General features: G+C 50.3%; 8 protein-coding genes across 8 annotated transcripts; 4 read left to right on the forward strand and 4 right to left on the reverse strand.

Moving 5' to 3' along the window:
- Positions 1-49: 49 nt before the first annotated feature.
- Positions 50-1,706, forward strand: AUEXF2481DRAFT_7275 (uncharacterized protein; the record flags this gene model as incomplete). The annotated part of the gene is made up of 2 exons (XM_013485837.1): positions 50-614; positions 664-1,706. The coding sequence occupies 2 exons, from the start codon at positions 50-52 to the stop codon at positions 1,704-1,706; spliced, it is 1,608 nt and encodes a 535-aa protein (XP_013341291.1).
- Positions 1,707-2,462: 756 nt separating this feature from the next.
- On the reverse strand, positions 2,463-10,756 carry AUEXF2481DRAFT_7276 (uncharacterized protein; the record flags this gene model as incomplete). Its single annotated transcript, XM_013485838.1, has 10 exons — positions 2,463-3,145; positions 3,202-3,697; positions 3,747-4,015; positions 4,069-5,974; positions 6,027-9,881; positions 9,933-10,092; positions 10,146-10,254; positions 10,305-10,465; positions 10,513-10,655; positions 10,703-10,756. The coding sequence occupies 10 exons, from the start codon at positions 10,754-10,756 to the stop codon at positions 2,463-2,465; spliced, it is 7,836 nt and encodes a 2,611-aa protein (XP_013341292.1).
- An 843-nt stretch (positions 10,757-11,599) lies between these two features.
- Positions 11,600-13,700, reverse strand: AUEXF2481DRAFT_31780 (uncharacterized protein; the record flags this gene model as incomplete). The annotated part of the gene is made up of 6 exons (XM_013485881.1): positions 11,600-12,395; positions 12,448-12,737; positions 12,841-12,989; positions 13,040-13,222; positions 13,276-13,409; positions 13,447-13,700. The coding sequence occupies 6 exons, from the start codon at positions 13,698-13,700 to the stop codon at positions 11,600-11,602; spliced, it is 1,806 nt and encodes a 601-aa protein (XP_013341335.1).
- Positions 13,701-14,796: 1,096 nt separating this feature from the next.
- On the forward strand, positions 14,797-16,461 carry AUEXF2481DRAFT_42612 (uncharacterized protein). The gene is made up of 2 exons (XM_013485913.1): positions 14,797-15,715; positions 15,768-16,461. Exons 1-2 carry the CDS (start codon positions 14,844-14,846, stop codon positions 16,378-16,380), a joined length of 1,485 nt encoding a protein of 494 aa, XP_013341367.1. The 5' UTR covers positions 14,797-14,843; the 3' UTR covers positions 16,381-16,461.
- A 405-nt stretch (positions 16,462-16,866) lies between these two features.
- Positions 16,867-18,435, reverse strand: AUEXF2481DRAFT_42613 (uncharacterized protein). Its single transcript, XM_013485914.1, has 6 exons — positions 18,276-18,435; positions 18,146-18,198; positions 17,752-18,085; positions 17,684-17,700; positions 17,289-17,632; positions 16,867-17,236 (listed from the first exon to the last, which is right to left on the reverse strand). The coding sequence occupies exons 1-6, from the start codon at positions 18,311-18,313 to the stop codon at positions 17,144-17,146; spliced, it is 879 nt and encodes a 292-aa protein (XP_013341368.1). The 5' UTR covers positions 18,314-18,435; the 3' UTR covers positions 16,867-17,143.
- On the forward strand, positions 18,316-20,143 carry AUEXF2481DRAFT_81942 (uncharacterized protein). The gene is made up of 3 exons (XM_013485973.1): positions 18,316-18,722; positions 18,770-19,431; positions 19,483-20,143. Exons 1-3 carry the CDS (start codon positions 18,690-18,692, stop codon positions 20,072-20,074), a joined length of 1,287 nt encoding a protein of 428 aa, XP_013341427.1. The 5' UTR covers positions 18,316-18,689; the 3' UTR covers positions 20,075-20,143.
- A 354-nt stretch (positions 20,144-20,497) lies between these two features.
- Positions 20,498-21,580, reverse strand: AUEXF2481DRAFT_7281 (uncharacterized protein; the record flags this gene model as incomplete). Its single annotated transcript, XM_013485839.1, has 2 exons — positions 20,498-20,625; positions 20,680-21,580. The coding sequence occupies 2 exons, from the start codon at positions 21,578-21,580 to the stop codon at positions 20,498-20,500; spliced, it is 1,029 nt and encodes a 342-aa protein (XP_013341293.1).
- A 246-nt stretch (positions 21,581-21,826) lies between these two features.
- Positions 21,827-23,494, forward strand: AUEXF2481DRAFT_365803 (uncharacterized protein). The gene is made up of 2 exons (XM_013486006.1): positions 21,827-22,030; positions 22,099-23,494. Exon 2 carries the CDS (start codon positions 22,141-22,143, stop codon positions 23,380-23,382), a length of 1,242 nt encoding a protein of 413 aa, XP_013341460.1. The 5' UTR covers positions 21,827-22,030; positions 22,099-22,140; the 3' UTR covers positions 23,383-23,494.
- Positions 23,495-23,574: the final 80 nt, after the last annotated feature.

The following is a 23,574-nucleotide window of genomic DNA, read 5'->3' on the forward strand; positions in this document are numbered from 1 at the left end:
GTCGGCTTCCTCTTGCATTGATTTCAGCTTGCGCGACCCAAAAATCATGATGTCATTTTCGCTGCCCACGCCGCTGCCCCTTGGCGTTACCAGCCTCGCGGCAGTCCTGTTACTGCTTCTTCTAGTATATAACATTGGTCTTGCATTCTATCGTCTGGTTCTCCATCCTCTTGCCGACTTTCCTGGTCCGAGATTGGCGGCGGCATCGTTCTGGTATGAATACTACTATGACTGCCATCAGCGCGGACAGTATGTATTCAAGCTCGAGCAACTCCACAAACAATATGGCCCAATTATTCGTATAAACCCGGAAGAGATACACATTTCGGATCCGGAATTCTACAATGAGGTATACACGAACAAGGAAAAACGCGACGCTTGGGGCTGGCAGCGCAAGGGCTTTGGCTCCGATCTGAGTACTATGGCAACCGTGGATCACGACCTCCATCGACATCGCAGAGCGGCTTGGAACCCTGTATTCTCAAAGCAGAGAATTGCTCGACTGCAACCGGTAATTCAAGAGCGTGTCGATGCCTTGATGTCAAGAATGGGACAAGCTGGGCAGAACTGCGACATTGTCAACTTGAAGCATGGCCTCGCCGCCTATGTTGCTGGTATGTTCTCAAATTGCCAAATTCGGAAACGCCTAATAACGTGATTTAGATGTCGCCTCGCGATACTTCTTCGATATTCCTCAATGCAAGATTGAGGATCCAGACTTCGACCCGGAATTTCATGACGCTGTGCAAGATGGCTTCAACAATGTCATGATCATGAACCATTTCCCGTGGCTCATGGACATTCTTGTCTTCATGGCCCATTACCCTCCGCCTGGACTGTTGAGGAAGTACTTTGTGAGCACGAAAATGACGAAATTTGTCACAGTGCTCCGGCTGCTAGGCGATCAAGCAAAAGCTGTTGCGGCGAGGCCGATGGCTGCCAAAGAAGAAGCTGCAGGCCATACAGTCTTTGATCAGATCTTAAGCAGTCGTCTTCCACATCAAGATAAAACACTCGACAGACTAAAGCAGGACGCCCAAATGCTGATTTGTGCGTCCACATTGAGCACTTCGTGGTCTATCGGTGTCGCAACCTATGAGTTGGTCAAACGCCCAAGCGCTCTTAGGAAACTCAAGGAGGAATTGTCTATCGCTTTCCCTGACGGTCCGGAGACCATGAACGATCTGCCGAAGCTGGAGAGTTTGCCGTATCTTTCCGCAGTAATACAGGAATCTCTGCGCATTGGCATCGCAATCAGCCATAGATCTGCTCGCGTCTCTCGAAAGGAAATGGTATATAAAGTCCCCGGTACCTCCGATGTCTGGGTCATCCCAAGGGGAACACCCACAAGTATGTCGCATGGTCTCATTTTGCGAGACAAGCGCATCTTCCCAAGACCTACTGAGTTCATCCCAGAACGATGGCTCGACAATCCTGGTCTGGAGAGATATCAAGTGGTATTTGGCAAGGGCTCGAGGATTTGTCCTGCGATAAACTTGGCTACTGCAATGATGATACTACCCATTGTATCTATTTTCGGCCGATATGGCTCTCCAGGATACACGGCGAAGGACGACATTGGTCGACTCGAGCTGTTTGAGACCGACGACTCCGATATTGAGTGTGTCAGCGACGGGATGATCGCGATGCCCAAGAAGGGCTCCAAAGGTATGAGGTTTAGGGTCACCTCTTTCGATAGAAACTAGCTTTCTTTGGAAATACAAGTCTAGATGCTCTGACGAAGCCCGCTTTCTCCAGTCGACGTACTTATCTAAAACAGAAACTTTTCTCGAGTTTGCAGACTCTTGTTTGCTTAGTAGTAGTCTCAGAACGCCGCTGAAGAAAACAGGAGGTTCCAAAGTGGGAAGACGGCGGTAAGTAGTTTTGCGATTGCTGGACTACCGTGCATGAATGCGAGGGTCTGGCAATCAGTAGTGGTTGAAGAAGCTGGTCCTTCGTCCATGTTTAGAGTTGATGAAGCAAGTGGCGGTGTGCCATTCGCGATGGTGCTCTGGGCAGCAACAACCTGTAGATCGGAGATAGTGCTACATCATCCATATTTGCTTAATGCTATGAGCTCAGCCGGTGAAGACGTGACCATACTAAGAAATATGAGTACAGTATGCCCAGTGACTATTTTAGAGCAAGAACATTCGTCACAGATACTGATGTAAGACTTCGGGATTGCCTCGGCTTGTTTCCATGAGGGAGTTCTGAATGACAGCTATGATCTGGCCAAAAAGAAAGATAGATATGCAGAGCCGGTAAATTGAGAAGAGTGATCATATTCGATCTATATATTTGTGCATATACAACGCTATTTTGAAAAGAAAGCTAAAGAGAGGTTCCATGCGCCTGCGCTAGGATCACGTCTCTTGTAGACAAAAACCACTACCCAGTACTCCTATATGGTTGCAAAACATCCCACCGATGACCTGATGTATTCCATTCATCGCGAACTCTCAAATTTCCGCCTGGAAAGCAGAAGGCACACATTTCGACTTCCCAATAATCGTCTTGACAAGATCAGTGATAGGACCATTGCTAAGCAATTGGAAGACCGAAATATCCGATTGCAGCTCCGTGAAGAGCCATGAGCGCACCTCAACAGCGAGTAAACTGTCAACGCCATATCTGCTCATGGGTCGAGAGAGTTCAATATCTTCGGCCGGCACCATGAGTGACTTTGACAGCTTCTGCACCAATGCCGAGCCCACAATCTCGGTGGCATTTTCGAAGCTGGTTGCAGCCGCGAGTAAGGTCTGCAATTGCAGAGTATCTTCCGTCTCGACTGAGACTGTGTGCGTGTCGACATCGCGGACATGGGCGAACTTGGCGTCGCTGAACCACCAAGGAATCTTGTAGCCGGCAAACTTGGCCATACCTCCCGTGCCTAGTCCAGTGATGATCTGAGGTGGTACCTTCTGGCCTCGGATACTTTCGCCAGTGATTGAGGCTTGTATTAGGGCATGCACTTCCATCTCGCGCAGGGCGACGAAGCTAAACCGCTTGGTGTTCTCTCTGACTTCAGTGGAAGTGCTCTCGGCCACGTATCCGACGTCCAGGACAACTCCGAGATCGATTGCACCAGCAGCCTGACCAATTGCTCTACGGTGGTATGCGAGTGCGTCCTGGAAAGCGTTACCTGGAATTGGCTGTTAGTAGCGATTCGTTGTTATGTTCCGAACAGCTTGAACTTACCAGCTGCGTAATTGCTTTGACCTCTGGATCCTGCAATACCCGCGCTAGACGAAAGGAGAACAAAAAAGTCAAGGTTCTTCGGTAGCAATTCGTGCATATTCCAAGTGCCTTGAACCTTAGGTCTCAGCGCTGTAAGATACTGTTCATGACTCATATTGCAGAACATAGCATCATGAAGAACCATGGCACCTTGGATCGCGCCCCGAATAGGCGGGAAGCCCTGGTCACGAATGGTGTCCAGGGTTCGTTTCATGTCATCGCGGTTTGAAATATCACAGCTGTATGCGACAGCTCGTGCGCCTTGCTCTGTCAAGGCGCTGATGGTGTCTTGAGCTTCGGGTTTGCTTGGGCCGGATCTCGACAAGAAGACAAGATTGCGGGCACCTTGCTTGACCATCCACTTTGCAATACTTCTGCCCAAACCGCCAGTGCCACCTGAAAGTAGATATGTCGCATCAGATCGGAAATTGTAAGGCTTCACCCGTGCAGGGATGACCTGGCTGATGTCAGTCACGGAAACGCGATATGAATCAGACTAATCTTACCGGCACGATGTCGTTATCGTTGACTTCTAGCACCAGCTTGCCGATGTGTTTGCCCATTTGCATTGTTCGGAAGGCTTCTTCTAGTTTGCTGAAAGGCATGGTGACGATAGGCTGCACAGGAGCGATCACACCTTGCTCAAGCAGTTTGACGACATTTGCGAAAACCTTCGAGCAAGTCTTGAGATCATGCGCCTTTAAGCCGGTGAGATCGATAGACGAGTATGTCGTGTTGCGACCAAACGGCTCCATACTGAGTCCGGTGTTGGATTCTATATGAGATGTCAGTTCAAAGTCGTCAAAAGTTCGCTCTCGTCGTTGTTACCAATATCCTTCTTGCCGATCTCGATGAAGCGTCCAAACCAGGCAATACAGTCCCAAGACACCTGCAGTGCTTCTCCAGCAAGAGAATTCAAAACAACATCAACACCTCTGCCTCTGGTCATCCGCATGACACCAGCAGCGAAGGAAAGGTCTCTGCTGCTGAAGATGTGATCCTCTGGGATACTGTAAGTGTCCATAATCAATTGTTTCTTGGACTCGGAAGAAACAGTAGCGTAGATCTCGGCCCCGATATGCTTAGCCAACATGACAGCCGCTTGGCCAACGCCACCGGCTGCACCATGAATGAGGATAGAGTCACCATTTTGAAGGCGCGCGGTATTGATAAGCGAGTAAACAACGGTGGACCACACCAATGGAACACTGGCAGCAACGGCGAAAGACATGCTGTCGGGAATGCAAGAGACCATGGAAGCAGGCGATCTGGCGAAGTTACAGAAAGCGCCTGACGTCCAGGTCATGACTCGATCGCCAACCTTGACGTTGCTCACATTCTGACCGACTCGACTAACAACACCACTGCAGTCCATACCAAGGGTTGGCTCTTGCAGCTGACCCATGGCGATCATGACATCCTTGAAATTGAGTCCCGCGGCACCAACGGCAATCTCAACGTCATCAGGTTTCATATCGGTGTAATATTGGGCATCGTCGTCGAGTTGAAGAGTGTCCAAACGTCCCGGTGTCTCGATACCAAGAGTCAGCGGTCTACCTTCTTGAACGAAAGGCATGAGTTCACGCTTTGGTGTTGTGTTGAGACTGGAGATGAGCTCGTTGGTACCGTTCTCCAGCAAGATCCTCTGGATCATGACCTTGTTGTCGCGGATTGCATATTCCCAATCTGGACGGCGGCGGTGTGTGCCGGTTGCACCACTTTTGTAGACTTGAACCACAGTGGCGACATTGCTGTCGGTGTTGATGGCGTTTGAAGCATCCAGGTCGAGAGTCAAGAGAGCGAATGTAGGCCCTGACTCTGCGCGGATGCATCGAGCCATACCAGTCATGAGGCCAGAAAATGGATGCTCGCTGTTGATCGCTGCGCCACGGGAGAGGAAGGCCGAATAATGAGCTGTGGATACAATGTGTTTAACACATTGAAAGTCCGTCTGGGCGATATCAGAAAGGAAGGGATGATCTGCATCGCAGTCAAGGAGAGAGATGACCGAAGTCTGGGAAAGGTCTTTGGCGAGTACCTCATGCAAATCTAGGGATCTGACCTTGGCGCCGTTCGCTTCCAGAGACTGTTGAAGCATAAGAGTAAACTCAGTCAACTCCGAGGTAGCTTGTGGCGCCCGGATGATGACGGTCTTGCCAAGAGGAACTTCCGGTGGTGGTGTGGATGCAGTCGATACCATAAGCGTGTATGCGTGATTCTCGGCATCTTCTAGATCATCTAGAGCAAGTTCAACACCGCTGAATCCATTGCGGAGCAGTGTCGTATTCCAGACTTCTTGCGTCATGGTTGGACCCCATTCACGGCCGTCTTGGGCGCCTGCCCACCAACCTTCGAATGAGCCCACAATCATGTGGAACCTAAGAAGACAATTGGTAATCTCGCTGACAATAAGCTTGCCTTCAGGCTTGAGAAGTTTCTGACAGTTTTTCAGTGTTTCATCCATTGACGCAGTTGCGTGCAGGACGTTTGCAGCGATAATAAGGTCATACTGCCCAGCCTTGAAACCTTGTTCGAGCGGATCCGTCGAGACATCCATCTTCGCAAAGTCCATGAAGGGTAGCCACGGCTTAAACTTTTCGTGTGCCTTCTCGAAGAAGCCACTACTGATATCAGTGAATGTGTAGGTCGAGAAGCGCGGCGAAGTGCCATTCTGGCCTCCAAGGGCCGACAGTACGGGAAGTGTAGCGCCTCCTGTACCACCTCCGATTTCGAGCTATATCAATTGTCAGCAGTGTGATGAACATACGTGTTCTTGAAAGTCTTACAATCTTCATGTCCGGGTTCTTGTGACCAAGCAGGTCTACAACGCTTCCCAATTGAGCGTAGATCTGGGCATTTCCTACACCGTACTGATAGAAGTTGTTGAGCAGGTTATCCTCCATGAGCACTTCGATCGCTAGAGCTTCACCTCGCAAGACGCGGACGAGATTCTTACCGTGTTTGCAGAGCGCGGCACCATCGGCTGACGAGGCTGCAACCCTCTTCAAAAGAGCCTCCTCCTCGGATGGGGTAGCTACCAGCCAGTCGAGGTAACCGTGCTGATGAGCGATATTTCTCTGCATTACATCTTGTAGCGTTTTCTGCATGAAGCTGTAGTACTTCTGCATGTGCGGTGCGAAAGACGCTGCCTCCTTTGGAGAAATGTTCACGACCACATTTCTCATGAAGATGTAGCTGGCGTGTTCGAGCTCAGAAGTGACTCGCGCATCAAGAGCAACCTCACCTGCTCGAGCTGTTGCACAGACATGCTGCAGATCCTGGAGACTTATCTTTTCGATATCTTGTTGCCAGTGGAAGTGGGCAGCCAGTTTTCTGATGTTGGTGCCTTGATTTGCTCCAAATTCATCCTGGCGGAGAGCACTGCTTTTGACACCTTCAAGAACAATGAGGGGCTTCGAGAAACTGTCGTCATAGACGGTGAAAGAGCCACGCGCGTTCTCGAAGCCTTCATTCTCGACGCGTCCAGAGCAATGGAGCACTGCACCAGCTCTCACGGGTATATCTACAGACACAAACAGACGCTGAGCGCTCACAGGAATAAGTGCGGAGTCGATGCGGCCATCGAGGGAGGAAGCTCCTGCAATGCCAGTCTGGAAGACACAATCCAAAGTGCTGGGATGAATGATGTGGGGAAATTCGAAGTTTCTTGGCATCATCGCGGCAGTATCCGGGATTTCGATCTCGGTCCTCGCACGGAAGTGGCCTTTGTGGATTTTGCGAACGCTCTTGAAAGGACCAGAGAAGCCATAGCCTAGGCTGGCGACATGTCCGTAGTGCGCTTCAATGTCGACGAGTTTGGGTGAGCTGTTTGAGACTTCGTGGAAGTCTGCCAGCTTCTTTTGCCAAGTCGCCTTTTCCTCGTCGGCGAACCAGACTTTGGTGTCAGCCTTATACTTTGGACGACAAAGGCCACTGCAGTTCAACTCCCACACATCACCTTGTCTGGAATAGATACGAAACTCTTCCCAGTTTGATGCCAGATCGCGAGTGCCAGTTCTCCAAGGACGAAGTTTGAGCAATGTTTCTGTGCCGCTCTCGCCTTCTGGAATCACGATTGCCTTGCCGACAATCACGTCTCGAAGCTCGTAGCCCTCAACAACACGAGTCGGATCGACGCGGGTAACGCAAGACTCGATGGCCATAACAAGCATTCCTGCTGCAGGGTACAGGATAGTACCTTGAACGCGATGATGTTCAATCCATGGAATTTCTGTCACGCGTAAGATGTTGCGGAAGACTGGCTCCAGAACGTTACTCTGCGGGATCATAGCTCCCAGAAGGTCTGTTCTTGGCTTTGCTCGGAATCTGGTATTTTTGGAGGCCTGGCTCTCGTGCCAGTAGCGGTTGTTCTCGCCATGGTTAAAGGCGAACGGCGGAATGTCAACCAGGAAGGCATCAGCTTGGGAAGTTCCATTGCAGCCAGAGAGATTGACTGGATAAGCTCTCTGGAACAGCGTGCCAAGCGCTTCCATTGTCGTGATCCTGGCATCTCGGCCTCTTGAAAGTAGCGAAATGCTGGCGACCTCGGCGAATTTGCCTGACTCGGCTTTGATGATCTGCTTCAACGGGCCTTGGAGAGCAGAGTGTGGGCCAATCTCGACCAGGACATCCACCAATGGCTTCCTGGATCTGGACCCTTTGCTAGGCGTATGGTGGCACAAGTTGTGTACAGCACCAGAAAACTCGACTGGTTTGACCATGTTGTGAACCCAGTAACGGGGTCCGAGTTGCTTTGCTTCGACATGATGACCAGTCACGCTCGAGAACATGATTACCGACGATTTGGAAGTGTTGAGCTCAATGTCTTTGATCGCAGACTCGTACAGCTCTGCGATGGCAGTCATGTGCTTTGAGTGGTATGCTGTGGTAACTTGCAACTTTCGAGCAAATCTGCCGTCTTCTTTCAGCATCTCCTCTAGCTCAACAATTGCTGTCAGATCACCAGAGATTGTGGTTGATTCTGGGCTGTTGACACAAGCCACGGTCGCGTAGCCCTTGATCAGACGATTGATATAGCTCTGCGCGTCGACATCGTTGACATTGGTGGCAAGCATGGACCCTTTTGCTAGCGGTGCGATCTCAGGGAGAATGGCTGCCAGACGACCGCGATGATAAGCTACCTCCCAAGCGGCTTCTCGCGACAGGGCACCAGTACAGTAAGCCGCGGCGATCTCGCCACTCGAGTGACCAACTACAGCATTTGGCTTGATGTTCCATTCGGCAAGAAGATCGACCAATGCTATCTGGAGAGCAGTGCAGAGAGGCTGACTGATAGCTGGCAGATTTACTTGCGAGCTTTTCTCGTCTTGGTTGAACTCCTCAAGTAGAGACCATGGCGACCCGAGACTCAGGAGATGAGTGCTTGCATCTGCAAGACATCTCTGGAAAGACGGGAATGCACAGAGCTCACGACCCATAGCGAACCACTGCGCGCCTTGGCCCGTGAAGACAAATCCGAGCTTGGGAGCTTTGACTGACCTCACTGGCGAGACCGGGGGTGCTCCCAGATTGACACAAAGCTCCTCCAACGATGATGCGACTGCGAAGCTCTTCCATGGCAAAAAAGTACGGCGGTTCGATAGTGTATGCGCAAACTTGGCGAGTAGCTGGTTCTCACTGCTGTAGGCCATCTTCTTCGACGCTTTCTTGCCCAGGTAGTCTTTGTAAACTTGGGCTGACCTTTGAACGCCAGGCTGCTCGTTTGAGGACCAAACATACAATCTTGGCTGCCGGTCACGTTTCAACGCTGAGAAATAATCCATTTCTCCCTGAGGAGATAGGGGATCCTCCGGGCTCACACTGCTTTGCGGCGACAGACCCAGACCGGAGTCGACAGACTCTGGAGTTGAAGGAGTGAGCGAGCCACTTGATACTGTAGTATTGTGGTTTCCGGAAAGACCTCGCGCTTTCAGGTAGTGATAGGCGTCATCGATGATGATATGCGCGTTAGTACCACCATAGCCAAAGGAGTTGATACTCACGCGGCGAGGGCCGGAGGAGGGCCAGGGTGTGAGCTTGTCGACAACTCGCAGATTCCAGTCCTCCATTGGAATGCGCGGGTTGGCTGTCTTGAAGCCAATGGTCGCTGGGATCTCACCTTTCTCAAGACAGAATATGGCCTTGGTGACGCCCAGGGCAGCAGCTGCACCCTCAAGATGGCCAACATTCGTCTTGACTGAACCTATCAGCAGAGGATCGCCCTTTGGTCGAGACATTCCGAGTGTCGCGGACAGAGCGGCCGTCTCTGCTGGGTCTCCGGCTTGTGTGCCGGTACCGTGAGCTTCCACATACTGTGTGTCAGCAAGGCTCAATCCAGCATCAGCATAGCATTTTCGGATCAGAGCTTCTTGTGCATTTCCATTAGGCACAGTGATGCCAGCGTTTCCATTACCATCTTGGCCGCATGCTGTGTTTCGGATGACTCCACGAATGACATCTCCGTCCCGAAGGGCTGCGTCCAGAGGCTTGATGACAAGGAAGGATGCACCTTCGCCTCTGGAGTATCCATTTGCTGACTCATCAAATGAGTGACAGACACCGTCCTCGCTGAGGAAGTGTAGACTGGACATGTTGGTCATGATACCAGGCAGGAGGATCAAATTGACACCTCCAATGATAGACTATAGCTCTGTCAGTACTCTCTGTGTGAATGTGATGTCACGCGTTCTTACAATGCTCGATTCTCCTGTGCGGAGACTTTGGCAACCTAAGTGCAGAGCTGCGCCGGACGAACTGCACGCGACATCAAGACTGACGGAGGGTCCATGCAAATCGAACCACCATGAGAGTCTGTTCGAAAGCATAGCGCTACCCGTGCCTACACCAAAGTATCTGTTTCCACCCATTAGCTTGACGCCACTCGATATGGCACGAAGCTGACTCACAGTGGGATCTCTTCAGGATCAATAGATGAAAGCTCGTTGTAATCCTTGGAAAAACTGCCGACAAAGACAGAGGTGTCGGTGCCAGCAATATCGGGGATACGAATGCCAGCTGGGTTAAGTCAGCGTTCGTTCGTAACATATTCGCCGTTCTACACGTACCGTTTTCCAAGGCTTCGTAGCAGCACTCCAACGAATAACGCTGTTGCGGATCCATTGCTTTCGCCTCATTCGGTGTGATGGAGAAGAAAGGAGCGTCGAATGCGGAGACGTCTCTATTCATGAAGTGTGCGTTCCTGGTATTCAAGGTGCCGCTTCTCTCGCTGCGATATATTAGCGTGGGAACCAAACCGCAGAGTCTGCAACGTACTTGTGGGGATGATAGAATGCATCCACATTAAACCTATCCTTCGGGACTTCGCTCATAGCACTCCTGCCTTCTGAAATCATATCCCAAAGTCTCTCAGGATTGCACGCATCTCCCGGATAACGACCAGCTACACCAATGATGGCCTTACGTTGTCAGCAGTGTTGCACTGATCAAGTCAAGCTCAACTTACGATTGGCATAACAGGGTCCAGCCCTGAGTGCACGTCGTTGGTTGATTGAGACATTATTTCAAGATTATGATAGGTGTTCAATGCTGTTGGCGACGAGGTGGTGAGATGGATGAGGTAGACCTGGCGTTGGAAGAACGAATGGTTTGATCGTGCTACAACTGCTGTTCTGTGGCTGGAAAAGCTTCCATGTCGACTCTTACATAGTCGTCGTTACCATCGTGTAGATGCGTAGCCATGTGGATGTCACCTAGGATCCTCTTTCCGCCGGCGACATTGTCACTACAGCCTGATCGCAGCCCATTGCTGACATGCGGCGAAAATTCTCGCTTGCTGAGTTCTAGCATACCTCGGAAACATCTTGAACATCGGAGACCAACCTTCAGATCCGCCCTCTCTCGAAGTGACCGAGACATGGCACCTTGTTTGGCTTCCATTTGCGATCAAGTCCGAAGTGGAAATGATAATGCTGGAGCGCAACGAAACCTTATTGTTCATTTTTGGCTTGGCACCAAGTTCGGCGACTTCGATACATTCTTGCATGATGGAAAAGGCTCATCGTGATCTGTTTGACAGCCTCAGAGATCTGCTGCTAGCAACCCAACCGCGTGTGTCCATAGAAGGATAGTCATTGGGAAGTCACATGCCTTGAAAAGATGAATCTCAAGTTTGAAGAATGTTTTACTGTATTCTGGTGCGTCAGAGACAGTGGCACTTCAATATCTGGATGCCTCTGTGGGTGAAATGCTGGTATTCCCATCACAAAACTGCATATTCCGTTGATATGCTCAAGACGCACTTGAAATTATGTTTCCACGCGACCTCACCAAGAGATCATGTTAGACCACATCTATTAACCATATTTTGGCTCGAAACTATGCAGAGACCTATACAATTGTCTCAAACCTCCTGTCTCGAATTGATGCTTGGTGTTACTACCTCGGAGGTTTGTGATGAAAGATCTTCTTGGGCTGCAATTTCGCGATCGAGTTGCCTCTTCTCGGCATCTTCCTTCTCGTCTAGTTGTCGAATTTCCAATGGATTGCGAACAAAGCATCCAATGCTGAACACAAATGCGGCGATGCCAAAATACATAGTGATTCTGGTGTTTCGGTCGAAGCCTGTACCAAACGTGGCTCTGATTTTGGTGATTTGTTCAGACGTCAGCGTAGTCAAAGAAAAGTGAGAGTCTCGGATCTGCGAGATTTGTTCCTTCGAGAGCTCTTTCGCAAGCTTCGACCATACTTGGTTGGATAGAATGATGTTTCCGATCGAGATACCGATGGTGCCGCCTAGACTGCGCAGCGAGGATATTGCGGCAGCACTTACTGCATGGTCGAGATGGGAGACTTCCAATCGCGCGATCATCGATACTGTAGGGAGCGCCAAACCAAAACCAGTGCCGAGCATTATCAAATAAGCATAGAGCTGTGGCGGGAACTGTCTCGTGTTTGGCAGCGCAGAGATAAGCCCTATACTGAGACTCTGTAGTGCCATTGAAGCAGCCAGTATTGGAAACGATAGATTCCTGTGGTTGCATATCGCTGCCGACAATCCTGTTGCGATGAAGGCGAACCATGCTAGTATAAGTATCCTGAGACCAGCCTGCACTGGCGAAAGCGAATTTACTAATTCGAACCTCTGCGGCAGGTAGATGTACGAAGAATAGAGGGGCACACCAGAGAGGAAGGCTGTGCTGTGATACTTATCAGCACTTCTTCAGTCACTACGCATGACCCTCAACTTACAGCATCGCACACGCTACGGCTCTAGTCCGGAACAGTCTAGTCGGCCATAGAGGTAGAGTCTGAGATCGTGCACCCAGTGCAGTCAATCTTGCCTCCCAAGCGACGAATGCCGCCAAGGACAGTCCAGAGATGACAAGAGGCACTATTGTGGCAGCACTCCTCCAAGAGAATCTCGTCCCACCTTCGGTCAAACTGAAATTCAAGCAAACGACTGTGATCAAATACAACAGAGTGCCCATCCAGTCGACTTGCCCAAGTGTCTTTCGATTGAGCTCGAGCTTAGCGAGATTCTTGGGAAAGACCAGAAACGTTATGATGATAAGTACGGCACAGAGCGGTACGCTTGGGCTGCGTCAAACTCATTGAACAACCTTTGAAACAGAAGCGACTTACTTGAGTAGAAACACCCATCTCCAGGTTGTGTTCGAAACGATCGCACCTCCGATCAAAGGAGAAGCGCCGGCCGCGATGCCAAAGACTCCAGAGATAAGCCCTGAGATGATGCTTCGTGCTTTGCCAGGTACCTCTGTACTTATGCTCATCTAGTACGGTGCTGTCAGTGCTGACCCAAATGTAAGAGCGGCATTGGTACTTGCTGTGAGTGTGAACAGCCCTGCACCACCGACGCCTTGAAAAGCACGGAAAACAATCAATTGTAGCATTGTTTGAGCTGCACCACAAGCGGTAGAAGAGACCAAGAAGACTATGAGGGCAGTCATGAACGAAGACCGTCTGCCAAAGATATCGGAGCATCGAGCAAAGACGACCAGAAAGCCTGAAAGTGTGAGCAGAAGGATCTCTAGGAAACGCTATGAGCTCTTGGAATACCATTGTAAGAGAGAAGGTAAGCATTGACAACCCAGCTGGAAAGATCGTATCTTCCCAGGTCCTCCGATATTGTAATGAGCGCAGGACCAATGATCAGCTGCTCGAGTGCAGACATCAACAGCGCCAGGCACAACCTGGTCAAACATCTGTCAGCCTCGTCAAGTTTCTCACACCTTGTCCACGCGCTGCTGGCATACTAACACTGAGATCAATAACCACAATCGAGTACCCTCGATATGCGGCAGTCTAGCTTGTTGCATAGGCAAGGCCACTAATGTTGTCTCTAGGGCGATCTCCTTCGTGGCCCTTTCAGTCACGGCTGATGGAGAAAACCTGCATCCCACGACCAAGGCCGGTCTCATCATCATGGCTGGAATCGGCGACGTGGATAATTCCGGCTTCTCTGATTGTACGGTGGGTGTCATTGATAAAAATGCTCTCTAAATAACCTATGTTGCAAGAGTCGAGGGGCGCATGTTGGCATAACACAACAAGCTCAGGCATACACTCTCTGCTTCGCCTTGTCATTGTCTCTACTTGCGTGTCACGGTATTGGATGGCATCAGAAATTAAATCGGCCATCGACACGGCGACTTTATGGAAGGATGAAGCATGCGTTGAACGGCGACTTCCAGATACAGTACCATTTCGCGAACCTGGGGAGCCCTAGGGTCGCAAGTCCACGTGTTTGGCTCGTTTTCATCTTCGCGAGTGAACGAACCAGTGGGTCAGTCCGTCGCGCTATTTTGACAGCGCGTATGGTGAGATATACTTTCTGTCGATCAGTCTCATCCCCTTGATGACCCGCAGGACACGAATACAGATGGCGGAGCAGATGTCCTGAAATATTGTGCTGCGACTCTTCATGTACTCAGGTGGGCTTGGTGCTCCCATAGTGCATATGCACGACACGACTGGCTTGTTGCCTGATGGGTGGCTCTGAACGTGGCGAAGTGTCAAGAGTATTTCGCCTCGGTTGTCTTGCCAATCTGACATTCGAGCCGAGACGACACAATTTTGGGAATGTCCAGAGTCACGAATCCTATCGAACTACAGAGGTTGCAGAGCCGGTGCGCACATCTGTGAGCTATAGCGCCGCTATATTCTGGCCGGGGAGAACCAGATTGAGCGGGATTAGCCGATCGTAGTTTCTGTATAAGGGAGATCCACGTTGCCAAGCCCACCTTCCTGATCGGGCGCTTCCAAATCGATAGGTCAAGGCATACGAGATATCGGCATGTTACTCGCTGGATTCTGAGATTCGGGCGCCCCAAGATATTCTCCGTGCGCTGAACAACCTTCCACGTTGGTTGGCAATAAGCAAATCAAGAGATGTAGGTACTCGAGTGCGGTCTGAAAACGGGATCCTGCGTGTGGCCCGTTAACGTTTGATAAGCTTCACCAAGGCTCCCTTGTACCGGAAGTATGCTAGCTCCTGAAGGAGCGGCGCTAATAGAAGCTGAAGACACGATTGGGTATGTTTCAATCTGCCAACCAGTCTGAAGGATCACACAACTCAATGTGCCGGCTTACAAGTCACGATCTCGATGGGATCCTGAGGATGTAACATGGCATTGATGGTATATATCTTGAGAGTCCTATTCACCACACTCACCGAACCACTCTACAGCACCCTTCATCACAAACGACCCACGTATCCTTTTCACTTCATGACTATGGCCAAGACTCACCGAGAAGCATGCAATGAATGCCATACGAGGAAGATCAAGTGTCCATTTGCTGTAGGAGCTTGCACCAACTGTGTCACCAATGGCAGAGCTTGCGTTTTTGGCTTGATGTCAGAGATGGGCAGACCCAAACGGGACAGACGAAGCAGAAAAAGTGAAGCTCAGATTGCCATGAAGGCGGCGCCAGTCCCTGAAGCCGTCATGGTGGCTCCGGCTTCTCCTGCCTTGTCACGACGCCACAGCGACCAGCCACTTCCACATTTGCAACAAGCGGCTTTGACGAGAGCGTCCTTGTTTGAGCACAACCCATCAACCTCGACGCATATGAGTTCAAACTCGCAATCGAGCCGTCACCAAGCAAGGTCAACAGCCATACAGGAGAATCCGGACGAGTCGCAAGACTGCTGGTCCACGCAGCAGCCTGTCGATCATTTATCTAAAGCCCTCAATCTTGATGGGCTCTCCAACTCATTCTTCACCCCGTTGGCCGATACAACGAGCATGCAACTATCTGATTTCGAGTTCTCCCCAGGGCCGAATGCAAACAGTCCATGGAAGTTCCAAAAAGCTTTGATCACTCCACCAGATTCGAATGTGGACGTCCAAGTCGACTTCTGGTCGACTATCGGCCTCAACCCGGAGGACCTGGAAATGGAACCATTTGAAGTTACTCCATTCCAGGACGGACAAACGAAGCTCTCATCAGGAATCGACTTCAACTTTGACTCGACAATACTGCCTGTCTGCCTCTCGTCAGTATCATCGTAATAGCGCATGTCGTTCCTCTAGCTAACATCGTTGCAGTGATATGAATTCAATGGACAATGTGCTCCAGTCAGACGCTTCTCATGCATCAGAAAACTCTTTGGTCAACATCATGTTTGACCTGCAGCCTACACTACGAGGCCGTCGGTTCCAAGATGAGATTCCCTTGCCTCAGAATCAGGTCGCAGGCTTCCTCCTGGTCTCGCGGCTTTACGAAAGTATCATGGCCACACTAAAGCCATTCTTTTCGAGCTCTCAGCCCATCGGACATCAAGATTCGGACAGGACAACGCTCATGATGGTAATCACCGCGAGTAATATGGTCCTGGAGATGTACGAAACATTCGGCAACTTATACATATACAACCAGGTGCCTTCTGGGAGTCCGCCGCTCATCATTCCCACTGTCCAGTGGGCGTTAGAGTCTGGCAACATCCATTGTCCACCAGATGTCTGTATGCGAACACTCAACCTCACTGTCATGGACACCCAGCTTGCTCGACTGTACAGTGTCTTTGATAGAGTGGAAACGGTCGATGGCTTCAAGAATGTCCTTGGTGATAATACCACGAGGATGAAGCAGAGTATCAAGATACTGAGAAACGATCTCAGTCGAGGAGTCGAAAGCCTCAAGACTGAGTACAACTTCTAGAATTCAATACCATCAATTCATAATTACACTCAGCATGACATCGTTGATCACGATCCATCAACGCTGCTATTTGTTTACGCATTGACAGAGGTGCTGATTTCAAAAGGCTGTACGCTGCCATTGGTTCGTGCATTCGGAAGACCGAGCACCTTGATGAATTTCGTAATAGCAGGACTTTAACTTTGTGAGGCTCATCCTTCATGCGTTCGGCGGAGAATATTCCCAAGCGATATTATTACGTCGCCAATGCACGTTGTCAGCCGCTCAAACGGCGGTCACCTGCGTTACATTCCATGAGGCAGATCTTCCCTGTCGTCCAGCCGTAGATAAGTCGTGCGGCACTTATCGTAACCTCGCGCAAGGTACCTCTTACGGTAAAGAGCGACAAAGTTGGAAGGACAAGCTTTTGACAAGCATCGTGGCGTACTTTCAAGATTAGCTTGTCGATCTTCCAAACCCCCGGATTTCCCGATAAGGAACCATGTCGCGAGCATTAGACTTCTTGAGCAGATCCTCACAACGCGCCATGCGGAGAAGGTTCACATCAACGGTCGCGTCGCCTATCTCGACGAAATCCTTCCAGAAGTCAAAACTTTTCTCCAAGTCAACCACTCACAGCTCATTCTCAGTCCTGCGATCACAACTGATGTCAAAGTGCCGTTGAGCGCGTGCCCCTTATTTCAACACAGTACGCTATATGATATTGGAATACACTAGGCAACCTTCGACATATTGAACCGTATACTATTTAGTCCCGGCGGCTTTAATCGCGATACTTTTGGTCACGGTTCAGCTGCGCCAGTGCCTCGTCTCGACTTAGCTTGTTCAGGGCAAACATGCCCGTGAATAAATTGTCCTGCCATTTATCAGCCATCGGTCAACACGTGTTATCGCTGCGCTGCACTCACCAAGAAATGCTTCGGCATGAAGGTCCAGAAAGTCCACATCAGCCAGATGTAGCTGCCTTCCCAAATCCAGCTCTTGGGTTTCTCAACAAGGAGCTGAGACACCACCGACTTCGCGTATTTGTCGGTTGGCATTGCGTTCTGCTGAGTGTGGGTCATTCGCTTCAGATAGCCCTCATTTGCCGGGAGGTATAGCGAGTCCTCTGGAAGCGAACGTTCCTGGCGCGCTATACGTGATTGCACGCCTCCGGTATAGAGGATTATAACGCTTGCACCAAAAGGCTTCAGCTCGACCCGCAATGTGTTGCTATACGAATGCAGGGCCGCTTTAGACGCATTGTATGCGGCTGCAATCTGGAGTCAGTAGGATCACGTTGGGCGAATGGCAATGAACTAACATCCAAATACGTGGGGCCTGGAAATTGTCAGCAAGCTAATGGTACACAGGAGCGAAGGATCGACTAACATGAACCCAGACAAACTTCCAATCTGCGCTATGATACCTTTTGCGCGAATTATCAGAGGTGCAAATGCCTGGCACATTCTCATGACTGAGAACACGTTGACATTAAAGAGATCCTGCACCTCCTCCAAATCGAGATCCAGGGCGGGGATGGTATAGTTGCGGCCGGCATTGTTAATGAGTATATCAAGTGCTCCGCCAGTCATTTCGCTAATCACATTCTTGAGCTTCAGGATGCTCTCTGGCTTGTGAACCTCGAGCGAGAACGTTTCGATGCCGAGAAGAGACAGATCTTCAATGTCATGTGTCTTTCTTGCCGTGGCGAAGACGCGCAGGCCTGGGACCGTATCAGCAAGGTTACTGTATATTTGTGTGAGGAATTTGGACTCTGTCTTGCCTTTTGCATGGAACTCCCGAGCCAAAGCATTTCCGATGCCACCTTCATTTGTACTGGAAACATGTTAGCACCTCAGAACAGTCTTCCACGTCATCGATGCAAGATTATGTAAGCAAGACAATACACTTACCCTGTAATGAGAACTGTCTTTCTGGAGTCGACCGACATCTTCGGAAATTATGATGGTGCTGAAAGTAGATGCGACTTAGATGAGACCGTGAATACTGCGACACGTTCATCACCTAATATCATCGACCTACCCTCTGTGTGGCCTTCAGGCTGAGCTATCGAGCCGGCTTGCAGACGCCAGCTTCTCGGTGACATTGAAAGTCCGCGTTCAATATCGGTGACTTCCACCAGATTGGCCAGCAATCCTCCAGTGTTTCCACGTGACGGCTGAGCAGCTCTGCGCCTCCTGACATGAGGCAAGGCAGCAATCGAAAAACTATGCGATAATCCACATGGCCAGACAATCGACCGTGCTACACTTGTCGGCCCTCGAGAACCTTTCTGTAATTTCAGATTCAAGCTATCGTCAACAAAGATGGATGAGAAGCTCCCGCTGAACGTCGTGATTGTCGGTACACTGTTATTCTGAGGAAATCAAGATGCTGATGTTTCTAGGTTGGCGGCTCCATCGCCGGTCTGATGCATGGCATAATGCTAACAAGACGCGGCCATCACGTCCGCATACTTGAGCAGTCGACTGATAACATTCGCCACGGCCAGGCTGCAGGGATTCGAGCGGGCCCTGAGGTACAACGCTTCCTGAAAGAATTCGATCAATACAAAGCTCAGCCTTACGCTCTGGACTGCCCGGGCATGCAATTCATCAACAATAAGAGCGAATACAAGCGTTTCATCAACTTTCCCATGCAACAGACATCCTGGACCATGCTGTATTATCGTCTGCGAGCCAACTTCGATGGCCTTGTAAGCAAGCATTGTCCAAATGCGGCGAGAAGTGGAACGGGAGAAGCGATCTATGACCTCGGGAAACAACTTGTTTCCTTGACGGAGCGGAATAGCCAGGTCGAGGTTGAGTGCAAAGATCTGAGCACAGGCAAGACTCTTTCTCTCGTGGCGGATCTAGTCATCGGAGCCGACGGCTCCCACTCTGCGGTCAGGCGCAACTTCTTCCCTGCTCAACGAGGGCAAGACCGCCCTTATGCGGGTTACCTGGCTTGGCGAGGAGGCGTGCTCGAGTCCGAGGTGTCTGATGAGACAAGGAGCCTTTTAAAGAACAACTTTACCGTGTTCAAGATGCCGAAGAACTACATCCTTGTGTAAGTTTGACATAACTACATGTCTCGATTCGAATGCTAAATGGATGACAGTTACACCATCCCTGGGTCGGATGGTGGTATGGAACCAGGTCAGCGTATACTGAACTTCGTATGGTATCACAACTGTCCCGACGAGGGTGACTTCCGCAGTATCATGACCGACACTGCTGGAGTTGTGCATCGCACCACTCTCCAACCCGGTATGATGCGACCTGAGATCTGGAAGCATCAGGTTCAATTTGCCAAAGATCATTTGGCCGCGCCTTTTGTGGAGCTCGTCGAGAAGTCGGCCGAGCCTTTCGTGGCGGCCGTCAGCGATAACCTCTGCGCATCGGCTACTTTCCTGAACGATAAGGTAATCCTGGTCGGCGATGCCCTTGCTCTTTTCCGCCCTCATATCGCGTTAAGTGCAAATCAAGCTGCGTACGATTGTCTTGAGCTTCAGAAGGTTCTTGATGGGCAATCGACAATGGCAAAGTGGAACAGAAAGGTCTTGTGGTATGGAGAAGCGACAAGACAATTGAGCATCGTTTCAGGAAGCTTCTCTCAGTTTGGCGGGTGGCCGCTCGTCAAGAGCGTAGCGGTGTATGGTTTTGTGTTGTCAAAGCACAAGGTCTTGAGTTTTTATCATGCACTCTTTTAGCTTTCAACATACCACTCCTTGCAATATTATCTCCACATAGTCTTGAAACACAACTTTCGATACCCTTGCCAACTTGCTACCGTGAAGATCATGATTGGACTTAGCAGTGACCCTTCGTCTACACGGGCAAAGACCATGTGGGCATTCCAGTCAAAAGCAAGAGCCTCGCACAGCGGCAGGCCAGGACCGTTCAGACATTGGTCGTTGGTTTATCCATGCACGCGACCGTTCGACAATTTGGCAGACATTGTCAATGCCGACAGCCCTCTCTTATCACACCAAATCATCCGCTGCATCGGCAGGCCAGAGGTCACTAGGTTTGCGGTACACGAATTTGGTGCTTAGCTGCTTGTGACCAGTAAACATGTGGTACGTAATTAACATATAAACCAATGATGTAAATGAACACTCAAGAAGGTATCCTCAGGCAATTGTGTCGCCAGCCTCGCGACGCGTCTTCATGATCCCGATCAACTCTTCTCCGCCAAAACCAGTCTCAAGATCGTCCTTTAGGTCGAAAATCCCATCGGGCATAATGGCGAAAGCGCGACCTGATCACATGTTTAGCGTGTGTCTCAGAGTATCAAGCATTGGGAACGACCTACCATTGAGGTCCTCACTCACAGCACATTTTCCGACGACATCCACCACGTCTCGGATGTCGGCCCAATTGATCCCCTGACCCTCTGGCACTTTGTATTTTCTCATAAAGGCTTGAATGGCTTCTGTCATTGGTGTCTTGATGTGCCATGGTGCGACTAGATTACAGCGAACATCCCATTTTCTCGCGTATCCTCGGATACTGCGGAACATGCCACGAGTACCGAATTTGCTCATACTGTAGGTTGTGTGTTTTGGAAGATCGATGTAGCCGGCCAGCGAGTTGATGAAGATGAGAGACTTGGTCGACTTTGGCTCTGTTGAGGTACTGGTTCCTTCAGGGTGGGTATCCTCAGTTGTGCTTGGTCGTTGTGCCATGGAGTCCTGAGCTTCCAATTTGGTACGTTCGAGTGAGGCTAGATCCAGTGAATCTGCTCGCGCCTGTGGTTCGAAGCGGAAGTAATGTAACGCGAGGTATGCAGAGTAGTATACACCGATCAGGTTAATTTCCAAGCACTGAATCTCGGGCTTCTCCGGAATGGCATCTAAGTCGAGTTTGACCTTGATGATGTGATCCATGATATTTCCAGGTTCGCTAGTGACTCCTGCGAACATGGCCACCACATCGAGGACCTTATTAGGGCTAAAATTGACGGCAGACTGAAAACTCACGACTTGACTATCCCAGTCGGTCACGTCGCAGCGAACGTAGTTAACATGCTGTCCGAGTTTTGTGAACTCGTCGATAAGAGCGTGTCCGACTGTTGCTTCGTCTTGTATGTCTGCAATTGTGACGTATGCACCAGCAGCTGCGAATGATCTAGCAGATGCCAGACCAAGACCAGACGCTCCGCCAGTCAACAGCACTGACTTGGACTCAAGTCTTGACCAGTCAATATCGTTCATATCGGTGGGAATCTTGGGAATTCAGATAGTAAAAGAGGTCAATGTGGTGTGTGACCCATGCCAATGTCGACTTCAGTGAGCCTTATACATGATGAATAGTCACGGCATCATCAGTACGTCCCAAAGGATAGCTGCGTGCGCTACTGGTATCGGCCCATCTTCATCCATGTAAGATGTCGCCGAGAATGAATTTGGAGTCTTTGCGGCGTAGACGCTCATGCCGGTGAGAAAAGAGGGGAGCGATTCTAGTCGCACTTTCCATCCGGACGTGTGCAGACTAGCTTTTCGATGAACAACCACGATGCGATAATTCACCCGCCCATTACGTGTGAAAACATGGTTTTCATATCCACTTCATGATGTTGCGAGAATTGGTGTGTCGGCGGACTGATGAGAAAGGATACACGCTCAAAACGTCATGCGTTTGTTTTGGCCTTGGCGCTGGGCTCAGTAAGTCGCCGAGCACCACGAAGCAGTCGCGGAAGGAGCTGCAGGATCTGACTTATCTCATCTCTGAGGGAGCTCCCAAGTATGGAACCTAACAGATCGCGATCACCAACATGCTCTCTAGCAGAAGGTACGACGTCGTCCTGCTCGGGGCGACAGGCTTCACCGGTACCTTGACAGCTCGACACATCCATCAGCACACGCCAGGCAGTCTGAGATGGGCCATCGCCGGTCGTTCAAGTGCGAAACTGCAGAATCTGGCTGCTAGTCTCACTGCGAATCAGAGCGAAAAACAGAGACCTGACATCTGCATTGTCGAGCTGAACGACAAGGATCTTCAAGATCTTGCTAGCCAGACACGAGTTATCATCAACTGCATTGGGCCATACCATATCTATTCTTCAGGTGTGGTCAGAGCTTGTGCAGGAAATGGCACTCACTACGTCGACGCTTCTGGCGAAACGCCATGGATTCAAGACATGATCACAAGCTTCGATTCAACGGCAAAGCTCACAGGTGCAATTCTTGTTCCTGAGACTGGGTTCGAATCAACACCTTCTGATGTCGCAGCTTTTGTTGCAGCATCAGCACTTCACCGAGCTACAAAGCAAAAATCGAACCGCATCACCAGTGTCTTGCACAAAGTCAAGGGCGGTGGTATGTCTGGGGGTAGTCTCGCAAGTGGCTTGACACTGGTCGATGATTATCCATACAGACGAGTCTGGCAAATGCTCACAGATCCGTGGATGATGACACCAACCCCCCACGCAAAGCCATTCCCAAATCGAAGAAGCCTGATCTCACGCTTGCTGGGACCCTTCCGCCATTCTGATCTCGGCATCTTGACCACATCCGTCACCTCGCCACCCAACATGGCAATCGTGCATCGATCGTCTTCTTTGAACCCCGGAGTATTCGACCAAGTGATGTTCTCAGCTGCCGAGTTTATCCGCGTTCCCACATATCTTGCCGGTGTATTGATGCATGTCACGATCATGTTCGGCATGTGTCTGATCTTCCTCAGACCATTTCGCTGGCTCGCTGGGAAACTGATACCCAAGCCCGGAGAAGGCCCGAAGGAGGATGCAGAGGATGGAGTAGAGTGGAGAGCTCTAGCCGAGGTCGGCAACGATGGACCTCGAGCTTTGTCAATCTTCCGCTGCAAAGCTGGGCCATATCATATGACTGCCATGTTCATGGCAGAGGTGGCAATGACCCTCCTCCAAGCGTCAGAAACTATTTTGAAGACTCATGGTGCAGGCTTCATTACTCCTGCCTGCCTTGGTGATACATATCTTGAGCACTTGCGAGCTGTCGGTGTCGAGATTAGCAGTAAGGTTTTGTTCGGTCAATAGCGTAGTAGTGTTTTGTATGTTTTCTCTGCTGCCCCCAGATCTCCTTCATGTCTGTACGTGATTTGGGTCAGTTTTGAGGCATAGCTTCGACTTGGAGCTCTTCAGGTTGAGCATCCACTCCAAAGTCTTCAAATTTGTCAACCGGCAGCATGAATAGAGGCATAAGTAATACCTACTATATTCAAGACCATA

Source organism: Aureobasidium subglaciale (assembly GCF_000721755.1).
Source record: "Aureobasidium subglaciale EXF-2481 unplaced genomic scaffold scaffold_19, whole genome shotgun sequence".
Lineage (NCBI taxonomy): Eukaryota > Fungi > Ascomycota > Dothideomycetes > Dothideales > Saccotheciaceae > Aureobasidium > Aureobasidium subglaciale.